Raw genomic sequence first — 24919 nt, 5'->3', positions numbered from 1 at the left:
CCAAGGGTCTTCCAAATATAGTGTAGTATATCTTAGTGACAGTGAAATTCCAACTTTAAAAAGCTACATAATGTTTTTTATATAGAACAATAAGGTAATGTTATTTATTACCAGTACATGCTCAATAATTTTCTTATTTCATATGTAAATGTGATCCTTAGAGATTTACATTTTAGATCTTTAGTTTTTTTAATTAACTGGCAATAAAAGGTCTGTAAGTTTTAGGTCAAAATAGAAATGTGACTATTTCTCATCCTCAATCTTTATGCAATGTATGTATGTATATTATTCCTTATGAGTAACTGTGTACCTGGCAGGGAGCACCATTCATGAGATGGAAGGAGAAATTTAGTAAATTATATTCTACTGGGACAAAAGTAGCAACATTTTTCTTGCTAGTACTCCAGAGGGATGGAAGTAGGAGTTTGTTAGGTGCTCCCCCAGTGATCCAGAAACTCTAATTTATTATTTTCAAGATGGCATTTCAGTGACTCCAAATAATTTTCCTCCCCCACCCCCCATTTTTGTTTTTGTTTTTGTATTTAACCAGAGTGATTCTTTTAAGGCAAATCTGTCTAGTCATGCTTATCTTAGAATGTCTTAGGAATCTGTTTTGTTCAAGGAACCAGGTTGCCTCTAAATCATAGACTTGTGCAAAGGAACATACTGCTATCCCTTCCATAACCTGGAGTTATTCTAATTCTAGATTTAACTGTGCTTTAGAAAGCCACCAACATGACCTCTAGCACTCACAACAATGAGAAAAGTATTGATGTCACCTACATCTCTCAAAGAACTCTTATTTCATTGGGAATATTGGAAGTTTCCCGTCAGAGAGATAGTGAGGTAGATAGAGATAGGTAAATAGAGAGAGAGATCTCTGAGTAGTCAACTTTCAGGCCTCTCGGAAAAGCAGGAAGTTACTGCTGATATAAAAGCTTCATATTGACGTTTCTTTAAGAAATCTAAGTGGGTTGTTTTTGTCATAAATACAAATTCAAAACAATGTAAGAATCCCATCTGTTTCTTCTCATTTGCTGTCTTGCTGTTATTTACTGAGCTCCTACTATGTGCCAAATCCTTTGCTAATCATTCTATCCACACGCGTTATTTCATTTCATTCCCAGAACAATCCTAGGAGGTATGTTTTATTTCTCTTGTTTTAAAGGTAAGGAAGTGAAGGTTCCAAGAAGTTCAGATGTGAAAGAATTGGGTAAATATTACCATGTAAATAAATACTAGAAGCTGAACTTGGATCTAGATCTTTATGTCAGAAACATAACTGTGACTTTATAGCTTACTTTTAAACTTGTGAAGGGTAATGCATGCCTGCCTTAGGGAATGTGACAGAGTCTGTTTTACTATTGCAATGAGAAGGTGAAATAGCCTGATAGTTACGGTAAAACCCCATGATGAAATGTTATGTTCACTAAAGTTCCATTATTTTCAGTGGATCGTTGAGAAGACTTTTACATATCCTTGTATGGGGAGATTCACCAGGTTTTAATAGAAATTTCAGTAACTATTAAATCTAGAGACTATTACATTTGAAAGTTCTAGAATAGCACTGTATTTCTGCTATGGTGAATATCTTTTATATCTGTACTCTCCAATAAGGTAGCTACAGACAGATGTGGCTATTGAACATTTGAAAGGTGGCTAGAATGCCTAAGGAATTTTTAATCTTAGTTTCAACTTTAATTTTAAAAGCTACATGTTGTTACCATATAGGAGAATATATTTCTAGAATGTCTATTGTGACGTCATGATAGTGTGCAATGTGATATGGATAGTTAAGTGAAAGGAAAAAACATCATTGTTAAGAAGTGAAAATAATTTTCTAAGTAGAGAAAGAGCTAAATATTTCCAATGGTTTCTTGTAGAAAAATGTAACAGAAAGTGAAAATCAGATCAATGATGATGCCCACAAATGCATAAAAAAAGAAAAGAACCAAAGATATAAGATCTAGAAGCAGCCAGAGAGAATGTAGCTCAGGTATCGATGAGAATTCTTTTAGCAATTTACACAACCTCAGTCTAGTGCCACTTGGCTAGGTTATGTTTTGACAAGAAATATTTACACACAACAGATACATTTAAAAAATGAATGATTATTTGAATTTTAAAAAAGTTAAGTTAGAAATGTGGTATGTGTTAATAGTAACAAATGCATTTTACTTTTATTTAGGCAATGGGAAGGATTACGGTAAAGACTACAAGCTTATTTTTCATTTACAAAGGAAACCTAGACTGGAACTCCAAATCAAAGAAGTGGATGAATTTGGAAACTATAGCTGCCCTCATTATAAGGGTGCCATTGTAGTTTATAAAGTACCTAAAGAAAAGGTAGTCCACGGCTGGGATGACTCTCTTATATTTAACGAAAACAATTATCAGTTGCCAATTTGCAAATTAGCACTGAGATTACCAAAGGTGAGTGATTTTACCTCCCTAATTCCTATATGTTGTTAATTTCCTGTAATTCTCCACAAATTCAATATTGCAGACATATGGATACTTATGGTTAAAAGGAAAGCTAGGAATAATGGTGACAAGGAAGGAGTGAGTAGCTCCAATTTAAGAGTAATAGAATACATATTAGGATATAAAGTTCTTTCATATCATCATTATTCTAGGAACAATTCAAGTTGGTTTGATCCTGACAGGATGTTGTTAATGACTATTGAAAAATGTCATTCATTTTCTGTAACTGCATCTGATTAACTAGAAAAATCAATTGTAAAAACATTGAAAACATTTGGAACACAACACTTTTAGAAAAATCATGTGGTGAGCAGAAAAATTGTTTTGAAATACATTCAGTGAGACTTACCAAATCCTGAACATTTAAGACTTAATTACTCTTTCATTTCTGATTTTACTTGAGTTCTTTTTTTTCTTGATTAGTCTAGTTAAAGTTTTTTCAATTTCATTTATCTTTTCAAAGAACTAACTTTTAGTTTCATTGATCTATTATACTGTCTTTTCAGACTCTATTTCATTTATTTCCACTCTGAAAAAAGGAAAAGTATTAATCACTCAGTTGTGTCCAACTCTCTGGGATCCCATGGACTGGAGCCTGCCAGGCTCTTCTGTCCATGGAATTCTCCAGGCAACAGTACCAGAGTGGGTAACCATTCCCTTCTCCAGGGGATTGTACCAACCCAAGAACCAAACATGGGTCTCCTGCATTGCAGGCAGATTCTTTACCATCTGAGCCACCAGGGAAGCCCCTATTTCCATTCTAATCTTTATTTCTTAATTTCTTCTGTTAACTTTGGGCTTTTTTGCTCTTCTTTTTCTAGTTTTTTTTAGGTATAAAACTAGATTGTTTGTGATTTTTCTTGTTTCTGAAGTAAGCCTGCATTATCATGAACTTTCTTAGAACTGATTTAGCATAGATTTTGGTCTTTGCATTTCTGTTTTCATTTGCCGATGTATTTTGTGCTTGTGTCTTTGAATTTCTGATAGCTTATTGGTTATTCAGTAGCATATTGTTCAATCTCCACAAATTTGGTGATTTTCTGTTTTTTCTTATGGTTGATTTTTAGTTTCATGATATTGTTGTTTGGAGAAGATGCTTGACAGGATTTCAGTTTCCTTAAATTTATGGAGACTTGTTTTGTGACCTAAGTGTATGGAAATGGCCCATGTACACTTGAGGAAAATGTGTATTCTGCTGCTTTAGATGGAATGTTTCTTTTTTCTTTCTCTATATAGGTATATCTAATCTATTAGGATCGTTTGGTTTAATGTATTGTTTAAAATTGATGTTTGCTTATTATTTTTCTCTATGGATGATCTATCCATTGATGTAAGTGTAATATTAAAGCGGGACTTCCCTGGTAGTCCAGTGGCTAAGACTCCAAGCTCCCAAGTATTGCTGTCAATTTCTCCCTTCAGGTCAGCCCTAATATTTGCTTTCTTTATTCTAGTCTCCTCTACTGGCTGCATATATATTTATAAATGTAACATCTAAAGAAGAAGTTACAATTGATCCCATAAAAATAAAAATCATAAGAAACTACTCTAAACAATTATAGACCAGCAAACTAGGCAACCTACAAGAAGTGGATAAATTCCTAGAAACAAACTATCTTCTAAGACTTAGTCATGGATAAATATACAGAATAGAAGATACTTAATCATGAAGAAAATCTGAATAGATTGATTTCTTGTAAGGATATTGAAATGGTGATAAAAAAAAAAATCTCTCAACAAACAAAAATCTAGGACCAGAAAGCATTAGGGGTGAATTCTCCCCAAAATTTAAAAGAACATTTAATACTATCCTTCAAACTCTTCCAAAATGTTGAAAAGGAGGGAATGCTCCTAAACTCATTTCATGAAATAAACATTACCCTGATATCAAAACCAAATGAAGATACCACCAAAAAAGAGAAAAGTACAGGCTACTATCCTTAATAAATGTAGATGTAAAAATCCTCATCAAAATATTAGCACATTGAATCCAACAGACTCATACAGCAGGATCAAGTGGGATTTATCCTAGAAATTCAGGAATAGTTCAACATCTGAAAATCAATCAACGTGTTATACCACATTAACAAAATAAATGATAAGAATCATATCATCTCAATAGAAGCAGAAAAAGAATTTGATAGAATTCAACATCCATTTATGAAAGAATATCAACAAAATAGGTATAGAGAAAAGGTATCTCAACATAATAAATGCAATACATGAGAAATCTACAGCAAACACCACACTAAATGGTGAAAAACTGAAAGCATTTACACTAAGATGAGGAACAAGATGTTTTACTGAAGAATTTATGCAGATGGTTGATACTCATATGAAAAGATGTTCAAGATCACTAGTTATTAGGGAAATGAGGTTCAGCATTGCAAAGAGATATACCTCAAGTCTCTCATATAAAATGATTATTGCCAAAAAGACAAGAAATAACAAATGTTAAAGAGGATGTGGAAAAAAGGGAACATTTGTATACTTTGGGGTTGGTGGGAATGTAAATTGATGGAAATCTAAATTGGTCCAGCCACTGTGAAAATCAGCATGATGATACTTCAAAAATTAAGAAAAAATTACTATATGATTCAGCTATTCCAGTTCTGGGTATTTATCCAACGTATACAGAAATATTCATTTGAAAAGATATATGTACCCTATCCTCATTTCAGTATTATTTACAATAGCCAAGATATGGATACAACTTAAGTGTCCATCAATAGATGAATGGAAAAGGAAGATCTGGTGCATATATACAATGGAATACTACTCAGTGATTAAAAGAATGAAATATTGCATGTGCAATGACATGGCTGGACTTTACAGTACTTAGTTATATTATTAACTAAGTAATATGGGTTAGACAAAAGAAAGACAAATACCATGTGATTTTACTCATATATGGAGTCTAAAAAACAACAACAAAAAGTGATTAAACAAACAAAAACAAAAATAAACTCATAGTTACAGATAACAGATTGGTGATTACCAATCAGAGGGGAGGGGGTTTTGGGGAATGAGCAAGTGGTTGAAAAACGTCAATTGTATGGTGATGATTGAGAATTAGATTTTTGGTTTTGTGCACTTTGCAGCATATACAAATATCACATGGTAATACACATCTGAATCATAAATAATGTAACATAGAAATTTTACTTCAATTAAAAGAAAGAGTCAATTACTTTTGTCTAAAATTCTTATTTGTAATGGGAAAGTAGGGTTGAATTCTTCCCCTCAACTTGTGAAGCAAAAAGTCAATGATGTTATTGCTATACATACTATTTCTTTTAGTGATTCAGGACTTGTACTTAATTATATTCTAATGAGAAATGAAAAATGTTTCACTCCAGAGGAAGAACAAATTTTTTATCCTTTAAAGAAAGTTGAATAGTTTTCCTACTTCTATGGTTTTATATTTTTACTTGTGTTATAAATAGCAGAAACATGTGTTTTATGGGATAAGATTCTGTATTTATTTTAAATAAATTAGTAATTAATTTGATAAATATTAATTGAAATTCTGAAATAGAAAATGTGCTAAGTTAGGCATTGTGATAAATATTGAGCTATATAGGATAATACAAGACCTAAAACTTCATTGTCCTGAATGGTAGCCACGATCCACATGTTTCTATGGAGCACTTGAAATATGGCTAGTCCAAACTGAGATGTACCATAAATGTCAAATAAACACTGGACTTCAAAGACCTAGTACAAAAATAGAAAATATTTCATTAATTTGTTTATAATAATTTCATTGTAAGTGATAATCTTTTGGATATGGAGTTAAAAATGTATTACTAAAACTCATCTCACCTGATTAAAAAATTTTAACTAGAATATTTTAAAGTATATTTCTATAGGATATCATTGCTCTAAATTATTTACAGTCTTACAGAGTATGCAAAACATGAACAAAATTGCTTTATAAGATTGTGAATAATTAGATGAATGGTATAAACAGTGTACTAATAGTTATACAGAGGAGGGAAATTGTTTTTCTGGAAGTTAAACTCAAGAAAAATTTCAAGGTGGTTGTGGCAATTTATCTGAGCTTTATAAGTATGTAGAAATTTGGCCACTGGAAATGAAGAAAACCTATGTTAGGCTGAGGAAATGGAATGAATTTGACTGGGGATAGTAGACATAGTTTAGCAGGAATTCAGAATTCATATAATAGCCATTACAATAATTTATAAAGTGCCAAAGATCTTTCAAGTGCTTTCCATTCATTGCATCATTAAATTCTCATAAAAATCACATGAGGCATTATCGTTTTATAGGAAACAGGCACAGAAATTTTAGGCAAGTTGTCCATGGACCCAAATCTAATAAGTGTCAGAGTGGGATTCTGACCCAGAAAATCTGCTTCACACATGGGCAACCCCAGAGCGCTACTGCCTCTTGAGCAGGTAACACAAGGATTTTTATTCAAGGATGCGGGATGGATTTTAGGACACTCAGGTTCTCCCTGGAAGTTGTAAGACAATTTCATGGATACCATGCTTTAGAGGTGACAGGACATGGATTCTGGTCATTGGCACTGAAAATAGCCATTTGCAGGGGCCCAGAGACATTAACTCTACTTGCTGGTTTCAGAGAGAGAGATCCTGAGCTTCTTAAGAGGCATGAGTAAGGTAGCTGACTGTAGCAAACCACTGATAGTTAAAATGACATTTTAAGAAAGGTATAGCTAGAGAGGTGTATATTCACCATCAGTTTTTCCTCTGTGTGGTTTCATTTCCATTTAGGGTTCTTGCCCTTGCTTCTCCCTGTGTTTGGGGGTCTCTTCCCTCTGACAGTCATGTCAGTTCAGTCATTCAGTTGTGTCTGACTCTTTGCAACCCCATGGATTGCAGTACGCCAGGCTTCCCTGTCCATCACCAACTCCTGGAGCTGATTTAAACTCATGTCCATCGAGTTGGTAATGCCATCCAACTGTCTCATCCTCTGTCGTCCCATTTTCCTCCCACCTTCAATCTTGCCCAGCATCAGAATATTTTCCAATGAGTCAGTACTTCGCATCAGGTGGCCAAATTATTGGACGTTCAGCTTCAACATCAGTCCTTCCAATGACTATTCAGGACTGATTTCCTTTAGGATTGACTGGTTGGATCTCCGTGCAGTCCAGGGAACTCTCAAGAGTCTGCTCCAACACCACATTTCAAAAGAATCAATTCTTCAGCGCTCAGCTTTCTTTATAGTCTAACTCTCACACCGATACATGACTATTGGAAAAACCATAGCTTTGAGTAGACGGACCTTGGTCGGCAAAGTAGTGTCTCTGTTTGTTGATATGCTGTCTACGTTGGTTATAGCTTTTCTTCCAAGGAACAAGCATCTTTTAATTTCATGGCTGCAGTCACCATCTGCAGTGATTTTGGAGCCCCTCAAAATAAAGGCTCTCACTGTTTCAATCATTTCCCCATCTATTTGCCATGAAGTGATGGGACCAGATGCCATGATCTTAGTTTTCTGAATGTTGAGTTTTAAGCCAACTTTTTCACTCTCCTCTTTCATTTATCAAGAGGCTCTTTAATTCTTCTTTGCTTTCTACCATAAGGGTGGTGTCATCTGCATATCTGAGCTTACTGATATTTCTCCTGGCAAACTTGATTCCAGTTTATGCTTCATCCAGCCTGGCATTTCTCCTGATGTACTCTGCATATAAGTTAAATAAGCAGGGTGACAATATACAGCCTTGATGTACTTTCCTGATTTGGAACCAGTCTGTTGTTCCATCTAAGGTTTTAACTGTTGCTTCTTGACCTGCATACAAATTTCTAAGGGGGCAGGTAAGATAATCTGGTATAGCTGATTCTTATTATTTAGGTCTTAGCTCAGATATCACCTCCTTGTCTGTATTCCTCCATCTCCTTATCTTAAGGTGCTCTTTGATTACTGAACCTTTTAAAACTTACTTCATAATACTTATCATTAATTTAAATTATTAGATGTATTTATTTCTACTTGCAATTGCCTCTTGAGAGAGCAAGGTCCATGTTCTGGCTCTAGCATTAGTGATTAGAAAAATGCCTGTCATACCGTAGGCACTCTAACTTGACTGTTTGAATGAGGGAAAGTCTACCGAGTTCCTTAGCTTCTATAAAAGTTGGGAATTACTGACTTAATGGAATACTTGAGTACTCACCTATCAGTGATTTATAGGCTGTGTTCAAATACTTGGCAGGTAGGCCAAGGAGTTGATTTGGATCAATATTGAGGATGTGAGAGCAGAGAAAGGATGCATCAGGGATGCACTCTAGATAGTTTGATTTAGCACTTTACTTCCTAAGATCATGATGTTGTTCTAAGGCTGGGGGGTAACAAGGAGGGAGACAAGTGAGGGAGGCTGTTGGGATTCTCTGACAGGATGTGGCTAGAGTTTCGCTGCAATGAGGACAGAAAATGGAAAGAAAGGCTCTTATGTGAGAGAGGACAACTTGAGGCACAAAATGTGACCCAAATTCAGCTTTCAGGTTGCAGTGATTTCTCTGTAGCCCAACTTCATGAATTAATTTGTCAAATTACCCAAGCTAGAAAATTAAGAGGTTTATATGGGATTTTTTCTCAATGAAAGTCTGTTTAGTGATTGTCCAGATCTTTTCCATGAACTCTTCCTTTGCTTTGATTCTAAAACAACTTCTCCACCTGTTTGCCTGAGCCATTCCTACTGGCCATCCCTTGCAAGTGTGACTTCTCCCTGGAAGCTTTCCCTTACCTCCTTTCCCACCAGTTTGGGTGCTCCTGGAGTGTGTTTCCACAACATTCTATGCTTTCCCTATCACTGGAGTTATTATATTTTATTATAATTACTTGCTTTCCAATAGACAAGTGTTTCTCAATCTTTTTTGTTTTTGCCTTCCTAAGGGATCTTTAGACCGTATATCTGCTTATGTATTGTATGTGTGTGTGTGTGTGTGTGTGTATGTGTGTGTATACATGTATGCATTAAAAGTTTGTGGTTTTTTGTCTTACCCAACAACAAATTTTCTCTCCTTAAGACTGATGGTACCTTGGTTGGGAATGAATATAATCAACCATGCAGATGCATCCATTATTCTGCTCAAATTTGGATTGTCAGTGCCATGTTTATAGTACACATTTGACACATTTGATAATTATTTACCTGGGGAAGGAAATGGCAACCCACTCCAGTATTCCTGCCTGGGAAATCCCACGGACAGAGGAGACTGGCAGGCTACAGTTCATGGGGTCGCAAAAGTGTTGGACACAATTTAGTAACTAAATAATTAGATAAATAATTTTTCAAATCCTAAAATTGTCCAACCTTGAAATTAATCATCTTGAGACTATATTGTCATGTTAAAAAATACATTTTAAATGTCTGCTGCCTTTCATATACAAACATATAGCAAGTATGCCATCTGTCTTTTTTTCCCCTCCTAGATAGGTCTGTTTGGGATTTCCAGATTCACTCATTTGACCTTTTCTCACAGTGTAGCCTAGCAGGCTACCGTCCGTAGGACTGCAAAGAGTCAGACGCAACTGAGCAAGCACGCAAACTAACTCTTTACAAGTAAGTTTCTTGGTATTGAGAAAGAATCTGTGGCTGGAAATTTTTTCCCTCACTTAAAACTAACATATCTAAATGGGAATTGAAACCGTGACCTCTATTTCTGTGAGAACAGACTTCTTCCATGAAGTTCAGAATTTTAAAAAATTCCGTCTCAGCTAGGCAGTACTAGGATGTGCTATTTTTCAGGAAATGGAAGTAGCTGCATTATATGGAGCTTGGCACTAATGCATACTACAATACACATACATTTATAGATGTAGCATAAATTAGGTGAAAACACCTGTCAAAATTCAAAGTGTTTTCCACAAAGAAGGCAAGCAGTGAATATTCATATCTATGTATATAGATATAAACACACACACATTGGCATACAAATAATAATAAGGTGTGACCTTAATATACTACCTCAGTTTTCCAACAATGTAAATATATCACCCATTACTTCATGCTTGTGAATATCTCTGTTTATCTTATTCTTCAGCCTCCATATTCCATTCATTCATATTTTAATTCATCCAACACACATCTTTTGTCTCCTTGGGCCATGCAAACTATGGTGTTCCAATATATATGGTCTCATTCTTCCCTTGCATCTCTACAGACTACTCTCAAATCAGAGTGTACAGTGAGCCTTTTTTTTTCCATTTATTTTTATTAGTTGGAGGCTAATTACTTTACAATATTGTAGTGGTTTTTGCCATACATGACATGAATCAGCCATGGATTTACATGTGTTCCCCATCCCGATTCCCCCCCCACCTCCCTCCCCACCCCATCCCTCTGGGTCCTTTAAACCATCAATCAGATCACCTCCTGCCTCTGCTCCAAACACTGCAGTGACTTTCGGTTTCACTCAGAGTAAAAGATTCTATATGAACTTGCCCCCTTGACACTAAGACTTTTGTTTCCTCTTTACTTACTTAATTACTGTCACAACGGCTCTCTGGCTATTTTTGGAACTTGCTGCTAATGCATAGGCTTTAGGTCTTTGTGTTAGTGGTTCCCCCTGCCTGGAATACACTTCCAACCATTAGATACTTACATGGCTAACACCTTTGTCTCCTCCTTCAGTTTGATCAAATTTCAGCTTCTCTCTGAGGCTCACATTGATTCTATTTCTTATTGCAGTCAGCTCCTACCCATACAACTTGATAACTCCTGATCCTTCCGAAACTGCCCTGATATTCTTCTTTACTCTAAAGCACTGTTACCTTCAAACATCTATTTTCTCATGTATTATGTTTATCGTAGGAGCACCGCTACTCCACAGCCAGGACATAAGGTCCTTGAGGGTAGATGTCTTTATCTGTTTTGTTCACTGATGAATCACAAGCAACTTTTATAGATAGTATCTGGCATATGTTAGGTCCTTGAGAAATGTTTGTTGAATGGGTGAATTCATAAAGAGAGCTTGCATTTAAAATACCAGAAGTGTAAAGAAGAAAGTAAGAAGCAATAAGAACAAAACTAACCTAGCCTCAGAGGGTTGACAGAATTGGCAGTGGCTGTTTATGGATGAGATGGCCAGGAAGGGCTTCACTGTGGAGGTGTCTTTCGGGCTGAAGAGTCACAGTGACAGAAGTCTGTGGGCTGTGTGGTCAGGGCAACAAACAGCAGGTGTCAAAATAGCAGTGGCCATGAGCTTCTCATTGAGGACTGGAAGGAAGGAAGACTACCAGAGAAAGGGCCTGAGGTCTGAAAGTTAAAGAGGGTCCTAATGATAGTTGGCATTTCAGTATGATCTTCTGAAAATGGTCACATAATCAATGTATATGTGAAAATGTATGGCTGAAAAATTTGGTTTATTTCCAAGTTTTTCTTAAGATGTGCTTCAAGCTTCCTCCTTTTACAAAATACTCAAGACAATTCAGTTCACATGATGTCTATTTGTGCTTTGGTGGAAACCAGGCAAGTTTCAAAGAAGTGTCAAAGGTTTTTAGGTGGCAGGAAGTAGCGTGCGTATGTGCTTCTGAAATCACGTCACGTAGGTGGCTGGCTGTGCAGTTCCGTTATTTGCGCCAGCTTGAGCTGTGGTTGCCTTTAAGTGGTGGCTCTTCCTGTCTGCTCAGAGGCTTCGCTTTGAAGGAGAGAAGGGCTCCAGGTGCTGCTTCTGCAGGACGGTATTCAGGGTCCCAGTCATACCTAACCTCCACATTTACGTAAGCCAGCCGTTGACCCAAGTTTTGCTTAGCCTGAACTTCCTCTTTTTTTATTTTTTTAAAATGAACTCCTGACATGTGATTTCTAGTAAATAATGGTACTGCATCAACCCTTAACTTTCTCACCACATAAAATAACTTGCTGTGTCAAAGGGAGGAAGCATGCAGAGGTTGGTACAATATTCAGTTCTTCAGAATCACCACTTGCTTACCACTTAGGACTTTCATTAGCATCTCCCTGCCCTGCAAGGGCTGACTTTCTTTGCTGTATGATTTTTTTCCCCCTTAACCATATGACTACTAAAAAAATGATCTTGATTTAATAGATGAGACGTTTCCACTATTGAAAATTTTTATTTTCACAGGTAGTATAATTCTATCCAGGCTTTTTAGTTGTAACAGTTTATAAAATTATATGACATTTCAACAATGAAATGGAACTTTTAATGCTATTGGCAAGAAAGCAGATTAGAAAAAAAAATTAAAAAAAAAAATAACCTGTGAGAGAAATCAGAGTTGTGTGTATTGGAGGGAATGGTAAATTTAAAATAGTAATTCAAAATTTTTTGATAATTTAGTCTCATGTTTTCCGTACTAATTACAATACTGTATTGCTTCATATTCCACCCCATACCAATTATAGAAGAAAGACACTAGAATCTTGGCAAGCAGACACATCATGTCAATGTCTTTATCCCTCTCACTCATCCCAGTGTTTCAGTGTGGCATCCTAGGTGCTGCCCAGCCATGCCTTCCCAGCCTGTAGCCTAACCTTCCTCTAAGCCATCAGAATGACCTGCAAAGACAATTTTGCCCAGGTCACTGAAAAATGGACTTTACACTGCTGTCCCTGTCTCCTCTCCCCCGTCCTCCTCTGTCCTTAAAAAGGAAGTTTTCTCTGCTCAGTGAGCAGTACAACTAAACCAAGAATTGTGCAGTGTTTGGTCATGTGGTTTTCAATAATTCTTTCATAAAGGAAGCACATACATTCCTGCCTGCCTGAAAAAATGTAACAAAAATAGGTTAATTGCTATATTTTGATTTATTCTGTTAAAATTGTAACATTTAATAAGTAAAAATGATGCCCATTAATTCAAACCATTTTCTAGGTCCTGAACTCTTTACTGTGGCTCAGCAGTAAAGATTCCATCTGAAATGCAGGAGTCACAGGAGGTATCGGTTCAGTCCATAGGTCAGGAAGATCCTCTGGAGGAGGGCATGGCAACCCACTCCAGTATTCTTGCCTGAAGAATCCCATTCAGAGAAGCCTGGCGGGTTACCGTCCATAGAGTGGCAAAGAGTCAGACTCGACTGAAGCAACTTAGCGCACACACGCACACACACACACATATAAAATGAAGGGCTTAAAAAATAAACACAGGTCAGGCCTACCTTTCAAGGAAATTATGGTCCAGTGAAGGAAATAAAGCATAAACACTTTAAAAGTTATAAAACAATGCAAGATATAAATAATAATTGAATACAATAATACAGTAATATCCCAGGATAGGAAGTGATGATAAATTGCAAATAAGTGACTGAGATGGTAAGTGCTAGGACATTTCAGAAAATTTCCAGTAGACTGAGGTGACTTGGGGACACTTCACAGAGCAAGACAGATGTAGAGAATGCTTACGTTCTGGAGAGGAAGAGAGAAAGAGGCAGTGGGTTCCACATGAGAGGGATGGCATGAGCTGAAACTTACAAGTATCAAAACACAAGGTGTGTTTCAAGAAAGGACAATGAACAGAACAGCGTGGCTTGAGTGCAAGAATTGGAAAAAATCATATTGGAAATAAATTGGGGAAAGATCATAAAGGTATTTGAATGCCTTATTTAGTTCATCCAAAAGTCTCTGTGAAATTGTTATGGAGGAATCTTGTCAAAATTTGTCAAAGGAATGTGATTAATTTCATCATAGGGAGATCATGTAGAAAGGAGAGATTCAAACCATACTTCCTTAGGATATGAGTAAACAGCAAAGTTTCTCAGCCACTGGATTCTTGGAATGAGTCTGGCCACACTGAGGATAGAGAAGTAGGTATCTAACTAGTCATCACTGAGCTTATCTTTTGTCCTATAAGTAGTGGCTAGTGACTGGAAAATTTTAACCAGGAAGGTGATGTGATCAAATTTTGTTAGCTTATTACTGTGACAGCCTGTAGGTGTATATTAGAAAGAGATGGTCCACATATACAGTGGAATATTACTCAGCCATTAAAAAGAACACATTTGAATCAGCTCTAATGAGGTGGGTGAAACTGGAGCCTACTATACAGAGTGAAGTAAGTCAGAAAGAAAAATACCAATATAGTATACTAATACATATATATGGAATTTAGAAAGATGGTAATGATAACCCTACATGCAAGACAGCAAAAGAGACACAGATGTATAGAACAGTCTTTTGGACTCTGTGGGAGAAGGCGAGGGTGGGATGATCTGAGAGAATAGCATTGAAACATATATATTATCATATGTGAAACAGATCACCAGTTCAGGTTCAATACATGAGACAGGGTGCTCAGGGCTGGCGCACTGGGACGACCCTGAGGGATGGGATGGGGAGGGAGGTGGGATGGTGCATTCAGGATGGGGAACACATGTACACCCATGACTGATTCATGTCAATGTATGGCAAAAACCACTACAATATTGTAAAGTAATTAGCCTCCAATTAGAATAAATTTTAAAAAATAAATAAAAATAATTTTTAAAAAAGAGACCGGTTTCAGCAACAGTAAAATAGAAATCTAATGAGGCAGTCCTTGGATGAGATGGTGACAGCCTGATGCTCAGACCATGGAAGCAAGGATGGCAAGTGGAGAGCAGGGTTGGAGCAACTGGACGTGGTGATGGAGTGAACATGTGAGGATGGAGGGCAGAGGACGTCGGGAGATGGACAGATGGAGTGAACATGTGGGGATGGAAGGCAGAGGACGTCGGGAGATGGACAGATGGAGTTAACATGTGAGGATGGAGGGCAGAGGACGTCGGGAGATGGACAGATGGAGTGAACATGTGAGGATGGAGGGCAGAGGACGTCGGGAGATGGACAGATGGAGTGAACATGTGAGGATGGAGGGCAGAGGACGTCGGGAGATGGACAGATGGAGTTAACATGTGGGGATGGAAGGCAGAGGACGTCGGGAGATGGACAGATGGAGTGAACACATGTGGGGATGGAAGGCAGAGGACGTCGGGAGATGGACAGATGGAGTGAACATGTGAGGATGGAGGGCAGAGGACGTCGGGAGATGGACAGATGGAGTTAACATGTGGGGATGGAAGGCAGAGGACTTCGGGAGATGGACAGATGGAGTGAACATGTGGGGATGGAAGGCAGAGGACGTCGGGAGATGGACAGATGGAGTGAACATGTGTGGGGATGGAAGGCAGAGGACGTCGGGAGATGGACAGATGGAGTGAACATGTGTGGGGATGGAAGGCAGAGGACGTCGGGAGATGGACAGATGGAGTGAACATGTGTGGGGATGGAAGGCAGAGGACATCGGGAGATGGACAGATGGAGTGAACATGTGTGGGGATGGAAGGCAGAGGACGTCGGGAGATGGACAGATGGAGTGAACATGTCGGGATGGAAGTCAGAGGACATCGGGAGATGGACAGATGGAGTGAACATGTGTGGGGATGGAAGGCAGAGGACATCGGGAGATGGACAAAGTTGTGGAGTGGGCTCTTTTAGGTGGCTCTCAGGACACTGGATTGAGCTGCTGTCCTTTGACACAACTTCATGTTTCACTGATTTTCGTTTGGGAGTGTATTTGAACATCCACATCATCTCCGTTCCCTCTAACATCTCATCCAGTAGATCACTGCAGCTTTCTCCTTGAAGCCCTATCACCAGTCCCCTTTTCTATCAATACTTCTAGGCTATATGAGTGATAGGTAGTTTTTCTCAAAAATAAATATGATTTTATCTTTTCTCCTAAAACATCTCAATTGGCACTTTATTGATCAAAGTCCAAGCCACTTACCCATATATAAGACCCTTCACAAACACCCACAACTTACCCTTGCAACTTTTCAAATTACATTTACTCCAAAAACATCTTTGCTCCACTTCCACTTAAGCTCTCACTTTCTCACACATTATTGTCTTAATTGCCTCATGGCTCTCCCCAAAGCTGTCCATGTGAGCACTGACTCCACACTTAGCTCTATTATCATCTCTTTAGAAGAATCTTAAAATTTCCAAGGCAGAATAAGGTACTACACAGTAGCTAGAACCAAAGCACTTTGAATATGTACTAACCTATGGTATGTTATAAATTTAATTTATATAATAATAAAAGTAATGATAATATAGCTAATATTTGTTACTCTTGGATAGTAACTTGATAAAGCACTTACACATATTAAACCATTTACTGAAGCAGTCAGTGGTTGAAGAACCTGAGGTATAGAGAGGTTTGTGAACCCAAGTTTGTCTGATTCCAATGATGGCATTCACAACCCCTCTTCCCAGGGTCTCGCTTTGTGTTAGAGCTCCTCAGAGCTGGGAGGATAGCTCATTCAATCCTTTAATCCCATCTCTAAATACACATTCAATAATGTTTTGTTGAACTATGAAAGGATAAATGAATGCACGCCGGGGAAATTGATAAAACAATTAAAGGTGGAGTCTTAATTGCTGACCAAAGCTTTACCTGCTTCCCTTCCCAGCTAACAGTTACAATTTAGCAGAAGCCTTTCATGACTACAAAGGAATGACTAATGTGGGGATTTCACACACTGGCCACAGATGGGAGGAAGATGGTTGTAGCTATCCAGGCCTTTCCCAGCACATTCACATCATCACCCTTTCTGTTGGAAAGGCTATTCCTATCTAGAAGTAGGAAAAAAACAAGTCAGGAAATTAAAAAAAAAAATCTGTTAGAATATTGTAGAGAGAATTTTGTTCAGAGTTGAACAGGAACTTTGAGTTATTTGTGTCTGAAAAAAACTTGGGATTTTAAGTTAAAAGTGAAACAATGAAGAGACAAGGTGAAAGCTTATACAAATTCTAATAGTGCTGTGTATCTTTGATTTGTTGAGTTGTTTTTAAAATCAACATGGTCTCCCACATAGCTGCATCTATGCCTCAAAAGCATCTGCTTTGGCCAGAACTGCTTTGACTAGTGAGCAAGGTTTTAAGCATATTCACAATAGTTAACACTGATGGAGTACCTGGTAAGTTCCAGGTATGTCTGAAGTGTTCTATGTGCATTAAGTCATTTAATCTTCACTGCAACCCCACATGTTACATCTACTGCCTCACCCTTTGATAGATAAAAATATGAATCTGGAGATACTAATTTATATATTAGGTTTATCTATTCCAGACTGCTCTTGATGACTTTCCTTTACTGATTCCACGTGTCTTCCATTTTGTTGTTCAGTTGCTAAGTTGTGTCCAATTCTTTGTGACCCCATGGACTGCAGCATACCAGGCTCCTCTGTCTCCACACCCTCCTGAAGTCTGTTCAAACTCATGTCCATAGGTGCATGATGCGATCTATATTTCCTGAATTATCCAGGACTGTGCTTTACCCTATGCCTGCAGTCGTCCCTAAGACTCTTTCCTTCTACCTGTTCCAGCTCTTTCCATCATTTGGGGTTTTTTGGATCGGTCTGTCTGGTTTCCTGGGTCCTCAGGTTGTCTTCTTTTGTGATTGACTCCTTCAAAAGTTGAGAAATAATCAATTCTTTCCTCTTGAGAAAGTCACAATCAAATTGAAGCCTTAAACAGAGTCATTTTCTAAGAAGTAATTTTAAAAATAATGAAGAAACAAGAGTTTGGCTGGAGTAGAAAGTGTACAGTTTTAAAACTAAGAAAGAACTGAGTGAAACAAAACGGACATTTCTAGGATTGGTAACAGCCTAATTTCATTTTCTAAGATCTTGATTTCTAGATTATCTCCAAGTGAGACCACTCTGGGTCACTTCTTTTAGCTCTAAACTCAGTTTTCACATTTTTTTCCACAGTAATCTTACTTCTCTGTGGGCTTATTAGGATCTTCAGATCTTTCTATGTAAAAGCCCTTCCTTTCATTGTGTGGACCAAGCCTTGAGGAAGTTCTACACTGTGCACTTAAAATAATAACTGTGATGAAAACAATAACAGGATATTTCTTGACTGATGCTTGTGTCTTTTAATCTGTCTATATATATATATATATATATTTAAAGCTCTGTGTGTATGTGTGTGTGGGTGAATTTTCAGAAACACACAAAAATAGAGGAACTACAATGAAACTGCATGGACTCATCACTCTTTTTTGCCATTCTTGTTTCATCTAATAGGGAATTTTTATTTGTTTATTTGAGTATTTTAAAGCAAATCACAGTTATTCTATCACTTTACTTGTAAATAATTCTGTGTGTTTCTCTAAGGGTAAGGATTTTTTAACAAACAATGGCAAAACCCAATAGAATTAGTCATTATTACTAATAGCATCTACTACCCAATCCATGTTCTATATTTATATACTGACTCACTTTCCTCCTTTTACTATTAATTTGTTCAAAAAACAAGTTCTGAAAGGTAGCCATACATTGCACTTGGCTTGTGAGTCTCCTCCTCCATTTGTTGAATTCTCAGTGTAGGTGACATCCTTTACAGACATCACCTTAATGAAGCCTCAGAGCATACTTCAGAGGTAGGAACCATCGTCTCTGTTTCACCAATTTGAGATTTTAGCAAGGGTTTAGATGACTTGCCTCGACTTGCAAAATCTCACAGGGCAGAGGCTGTGCGAAGACCCAGTATTCAAAGTCATTCCTCTCTCATGCTCTTCCACTTCCCTCATTCCTTACACAAGCCGGGTCTTCTGTTTCCTTTTGCCTGCCACTTTTGTCACGACATCATATTGCCTCTCATATCTTTTGCCCCTTTCAATGTGTTTGGTGACTAGATCCTTCAGGAAGCCAGGGTGCTTGAATCTTTTGCTGAGACTAATAGAGCAACCTTAGCCTCATAGGGTGGTTTCCTTTGTTATCTGGGATTTTAAGCTCTTGAGGCAGAAGCAGATTTCTCTATCATCTTGGTTTTACATTCACAGTGACTTCTGAACAGCCCAGTAGGTTCCTCTGTTCTATCCACATAGATAGCTCACAGCTCCTCATTTTCAGAGCAGACACACCTGCCATCCACCGTTTTAGCATGATGAAAGCTCCAGCTTTCTCGGGCTCAGGTTATGAGTTCACATTCTTAACTTTTTGTTGCTGACCTATCACTCGGATACCCTCAAAATGTTCTTTATGGTTTTAAAAGAACAAAAATACTTCCCATGTATATTTACAGTAAAAGATGGTAAAAGGTAAGATTACTGGCAAATAAAAGTCAATGCTCAGTTACATTTCCCCCAAATTTTAGAATTCTAAGTACTTAATTTTTTTAGAATAACATACCAGCTTTAAATAAAATGGATTCACATAGTGAGACAGTTATTTTATTTTTAATCTTTTTGAATCCCTGATCCTCTGAGTAGATCTTAGATCTGCACTTACATGTTTTTAGCTTTCTCAAATACCGGCAGAGTTAACAAGCAGAGAACAACTCTCAGGCTCAGAGATCTTGGCTGGCAAGATAATATTTTATTTTAATTGTATTTGTTTTTAAGATTTCCATGTGTTTATACAAGTTAAATGGTATTTCCACTTATGCCTGAAATATGATTTTTTAAATATATTTGTGTAGGTAAAAAAGTAATGTAAAGAAAAATGTTAAGTAATAGCTATTATCTTGAGTACTTATTACATACAATGATCTGCTCCAAGTTATATGATATAGTGAAAGCTTTCTTTTAAGGGCTCTATGAAGCAGATACTATATATCATCATGTCAATTTCATGAATGCGGCAAATGGGACACAAACCTGTAAGATCACAAGGTTGATAGATAGTACCATTAGGAACTGACCTCTTTCCCTCTATCTAATTCTGCTTCCAAGTCCAGAGCACTGATGATATTTGTGACTGGTGAGCTTAATACAAGAGGTACTTAGAATGGCCAAGGGAAAGCCTTGTCTCGCATCCTTCCCTTTATTTACACAGGTTATAAATAAAGGATCCATAGTCTTACAAATGTTACAAATATTACATCTGCTACTCAGTATGTATGGTTTTGGTCAAATTATTTAATCTCTCTAAGCTTCAGTTTTCTAGGGAATCCTCCTCTCCTGTTGGTGGGAATGTAAGTTGGTGCAGCCACTGTGGAAAAGAGTGCACAGGTTTCTCAGAAAACTAAAAAGAGAATGACCTCATGATTCAGCAGTCCCACTCCTGGGCATAGAGTTGGACAAAACTATAATTCAAAAAAGATAAGTGCACCTTTATGTTCATAGCAGCACTATTTACAACACCAAAGACATGAAAACAATCTACGTGTCAATGGACAAATGAATGGATAAAGATGTGGTACATGTATACAGTAGAATACTACTTAGCCATAAACATAATGAGATAATGTTCTTTGTAGCTCCATGGATCCAACTGGAGATTATCATACTTAAGTCAGAAAGAGAAAGCCAAATATTATATGTTTTCACTTATATGTGGAATCTAAAATATGACACAAATGAACCTATCTTCAAAGCAGAAACAGACTCATGGATGGAGAGTAAAGACAAGTGGTTGCCGGGGGAGAGGGGTTTGGAGGTGGGTTGGAGTGGGAGGTTGGTGTTAGCACATGTCAGCTATTATATAGAGAATGGATAAACAATAATGTTCTGCCATATAGCACAGGGAACTATATTCAGTATTCTAGGATAAACCGTAGTAGAAAAGAATAGGAAAAAAATGTATACCCTGAAGAAAGGAATGGCTACCCACTCCAATATTTTTGCCTGGAGAATCCCATAGACAGATGAGCCTGGTGGGCTACGGTCCATGTGGTCACAAAGACTCAGACACAACTAAGTGACTAACACACACACATATTTATGTATAACTGAATCACTTTTCTGTACAGCAAAAATTAACACTGTAAACAACTATATTTCAATTAAAAAAATAAACAGTCTTCTAATTTGTAAAGTAAGTATAACAACTACCTCACAAGGTTATAGGTATACTAGGCTCCACCAAGGTTCTGTAATATATTTTCAGTTATTAAAGTTATTACTGGTACATGATAAGTAATTAAAATTATAGCTAATATCATTATGTGGAGGAAATAATATTAATGTTTAATTCAGGGCTTTAATTGGAATTCTTTAAGACAGGGCTTTAGACAGAACTGGATTTCAAGATTAGTTCCATGTTACCTTGGAGAAGTTACATCTGTGAAAGCGGAATGACAAATTTTTAAATGTGGTTTGGAATGAAATAATCTAGTTACACATTTAGCCCAATTATCGCCACCAATCCTGCCTGGTATCCTCTGAGCTTCTTGAATCTGTGGTTTGGTGTCTGATATTAATCTGGGAAACTCTCAACCATTATTGTTTCAAATACTTCTGTTTCTTTCTCTTTTTCTGGAATTCTTACTGCACACAGGTTTTCATGGTTGTTTCACAGTTCTTAGATGTTCTGTTTTTATCTTTTGTCTCTTTATTTCCAGTTTGGGCTTTTCTGTTTAGATATCCTCAAGCTCAAATTCTTTACATGGCCATGTCCATGTACTAATAATCCTTCTAAAGACATTCTTCATTAGTCTTACCATGTTTTGATCTCTAGCATATCTGTTTGGTTCTTTCTGAGACCTTCCATCTCTCTGCTTACATTGCACATCTGTTCTTATATGCCCTTCACTTTTACATGAGAGCCTTTAGCATATTAATCATAGTTTTAAAAAATTCCTATCTGATAATTCTCATAGTACTGCTATATCTGAGTCTAGTTCTGATGTTGAGTTGGTCTCTTCAAACTTTTTTGCCATCTAGCCTGTCTTGTAATTGCTTCTCTCGAGAGCTGCACATGATGTACTGGGTAAAGGGAACTACTATAAATAGACCTTTAGTGATGTGGTGCTGAGCGTGAAGGAAGGCAAGTGTCCTCTAGGTCTATGACTTGGTCTCAGTCTTCAGTGAGCCTGTGACTCCTTCCCGTCCACCTTTGGTGGGAAGGGATGGCTAGAGGGACCTGAAGTTGGCTGTTTCCCTTCCCCTAGGTCAGTTATGCCCTGACAAAACACCAGCAAGTTAAGCTTTGGTTAAATAGTTTCTTCTGAGGACAGGCCTTCTACACAACAGGGTGCTCTGGGCTATTTCAAAAGGCTTCCTTTCCCCTCTCCCTGCAGGAAGCACAATGGGATTTTTCTCAGATATTCACTATAAGAGCCTGGTTGAGTTCCTAGAAGCAAAGTTCACAAAAGTGTGGAAAGCCTCCCCACGACTGGGGCCTCCTGGAGTCTTCTCCTGGGGCTCTCGGGCTTGTCTGCGCCGAGCCTCCAGCCATTTGTCGGTTACGGCTCAGGCTTCCTCACCCTGGCCCTAGCTCCTGCGGGTGTTTGTGCTGTGGGTTTCTGCTCCGGTGAGTTGTGATTCTAGTGGCCCCGTGTCAGTCTCTTCAAATTTGACAAAGTGGTTTGCCCCTGTGACCTCTTTCTCTGACAAATTTAAAGACTGTTGTTGATTTCTCACCTCGTTCTGCTTTTCACTCTTTAGGACAGAATGGCGACTTCCAGGCTCTCATATGCCTAACTGGAAACCAAAAATCTAGCCCAGTTCTTCATGCCAGTAGGTCCTCACTCAATGCTACTACAAGCTCTTATTTGATTTGCATTATGTTGGACCCATAACTGAAGCACAGAGATGTTATTAATATTTTATATCAGATTACTTCTTTGATCAATATTCCATCTAATGCATTTATAACATAAAATCTCTAAGAGAATTATAGGAGTCATACATTATGAAGTTTGAGACTCTACAGTTTATTACTATGATGTGATAAATGAACTCAAGTTAAGCAAATGGCAGCTATTACTTAGTTGAAGAGGCCTCTATATGAAATAAATAGAGTAAAGTAAGCAGTTAAAACTTGTATGTAGCTATGGTATCTTAAAGGCTTCTGGCAAAATCCATGCTAAAGATACACAAAAATATACTAATTACACATACTCCCTTGATTTACTATTCATACCACTTCTACTTTTATATCTTCTAACTACAAAATAAATGATCTATTTATCAGAAAAATCTACAATAAGTGTTTGGGGATGGGAGAAGTATGAGGGTTAAGGCTGGATGGAGGAGTTGTTGCCACAAGATATTATCATAATTACCTGTGAAAATCTCTCCATGAATAAGCACCTTAAGGTAAATGATAAAAATGCTAATATCAGCATCAAATTTTTTTTTGTTGGATGTGTAATGCTGCCCTTTAGCTATAATTCTGTGTGGCATCCATGTTAGATGGTACTTAAAGAATCGGAAAGTTTTTAGAATGTTACTTTACATGAAAACTGGTTCTTCAGTAGAGACTCCAAGAACTAGTGCGTGTGTTACTTGCTCAGTCATGTCTGACTCTGCAAACCCCGTGGACTGCAGCCAACCAGACTCCTCTGTCCATGGAATTTGCCAGGTAAGAATACTAGAGTGGGTTGCTATTTCCTTCTCCATGGGGCTTCCTGACGATGGCTCTCCTGCATGGCAGGCAGATTCTTTACTGTCTGAGCCTCCAGGGAAGCCCCCAAGAAATAGTAGGCATGTGGAAATTAAAGAAGAAAAGTCTATCGCTTGTTATTTCTATATCCACCAAATAGCATAGTAAGATCTTCATGACCCAGATAACCATTATGGTGTGATCACTCACCTAGAGCCAGACATCCTGATATGTGAAGTCAAGTGGGCCTTAGGAAGCATCACTATGAACAAAGCTAGTGAAGGTGATGGAATTCCAGTTGAGCTATTTTTGAAATCCTAAAGACAATGCTGTGAAAGTGCTACACTCAATATTCCAGCAAATTTGGAAAACTCAGCTGTGGCCACAGGACTAGAAAAGGTCAGTTTCCACTCCAATTCCAAAGAAAGGCAATGCCAAAGAATGTTCAAACCACTGCACAATTGCACTCATCTCACACGCTAGCAAAGTAATGCTCAAAATTCTCCAAGCCAGCGTTCAACAGTACATGAACTATGAACTTCCAGATGTTCAAGCTGTATTTAGATAAGGCAGAGGAACCAGAGATCAAATTGCCACCATCTGTTGGATCATCAAAAAAGCAAGAGGATTCCAGAAAAACATCTATTTCTGCTTTATTGACTACACCAAAGCCTTTGACTATGTAGATCACAACCAACTGTAAAATTCTGAAAGAAATGGTAATACCAGACCACCTTACCTGCCTCCTGGGAAATCTGAATGCAGGTCAAGAAGCAACAGTTTAAACTGGATGTGGAACAACATACTGGTTGGAAATTGGAAATGGAGTACGTCAAGGCTGTATATTGTCACCCTGCTTATTTAATGTATATACAGAGTACATCATGCAAAATGCCAGACTGGATAAAACAGAAGATGGAATCAAGATTGCTGGGAGAAATATCAATAACCTCAGATAAGCAGAAGACAACCACCATTATGGCAGAAAGCAAAGAAGAATTAAAGAGCCTCTCGATAAGTAAAAGAGAAGAGTGAAAAAGCTAGCTTAAAACTCAACATTCAAAAAACTAAGATCATGGCATCCAGTCCCATCACTTCATGCAAATAGATGGGGAAACAGTGAGAGACTTTATTTTGGGGGGCTCCAAAATAACTGCAGATGGTGACTGCAGCCATGAAA

General features: G+C 37.6%; 1 protein-coding gene across 3 annotated transcripts in view; it reads left to right on the top strand.

Moving 5' to 3' along the window:
- The window catches only part of DTHD1 (death domain containing 1), an 84630-nt gene that overhangs the window by 36343 nt on the left and 23368 nt on the right, over positions 1–24919 (top strand). For all 3 annotated transcript variants that reach the window (XM_020915737.2, XM_070452057.1, XM_070452056.1), the window contains one exon: positions 2189–2433. In XM_020915737.2, coding sequence (XP_020771396.2) covers positions 2189–2433 — 245 coding nt within the window. The remainder of the gene's footprint in view (positions 1–2188; positions 2434–24919) is intronic.

Source organism: Odocoileus virginianus, chromosome 21, assembly GCF_023699985.2.
Source record: "Odocoileus virginianus isolate 20LAN1187 ecotype Illinois chromosome 21, Ovbor_1.2, whole genome shotgun sequence".
Taxonomy (NCBI): Eukaryota; Metazoa; Chordata; class Mammalia; order Artiodactyla; family Cervidae; genus Odocoileus; species Odocoileus virginianus.
This window is presented reverse-complemented; position numbering and strand designations above follow the sequence as displayed.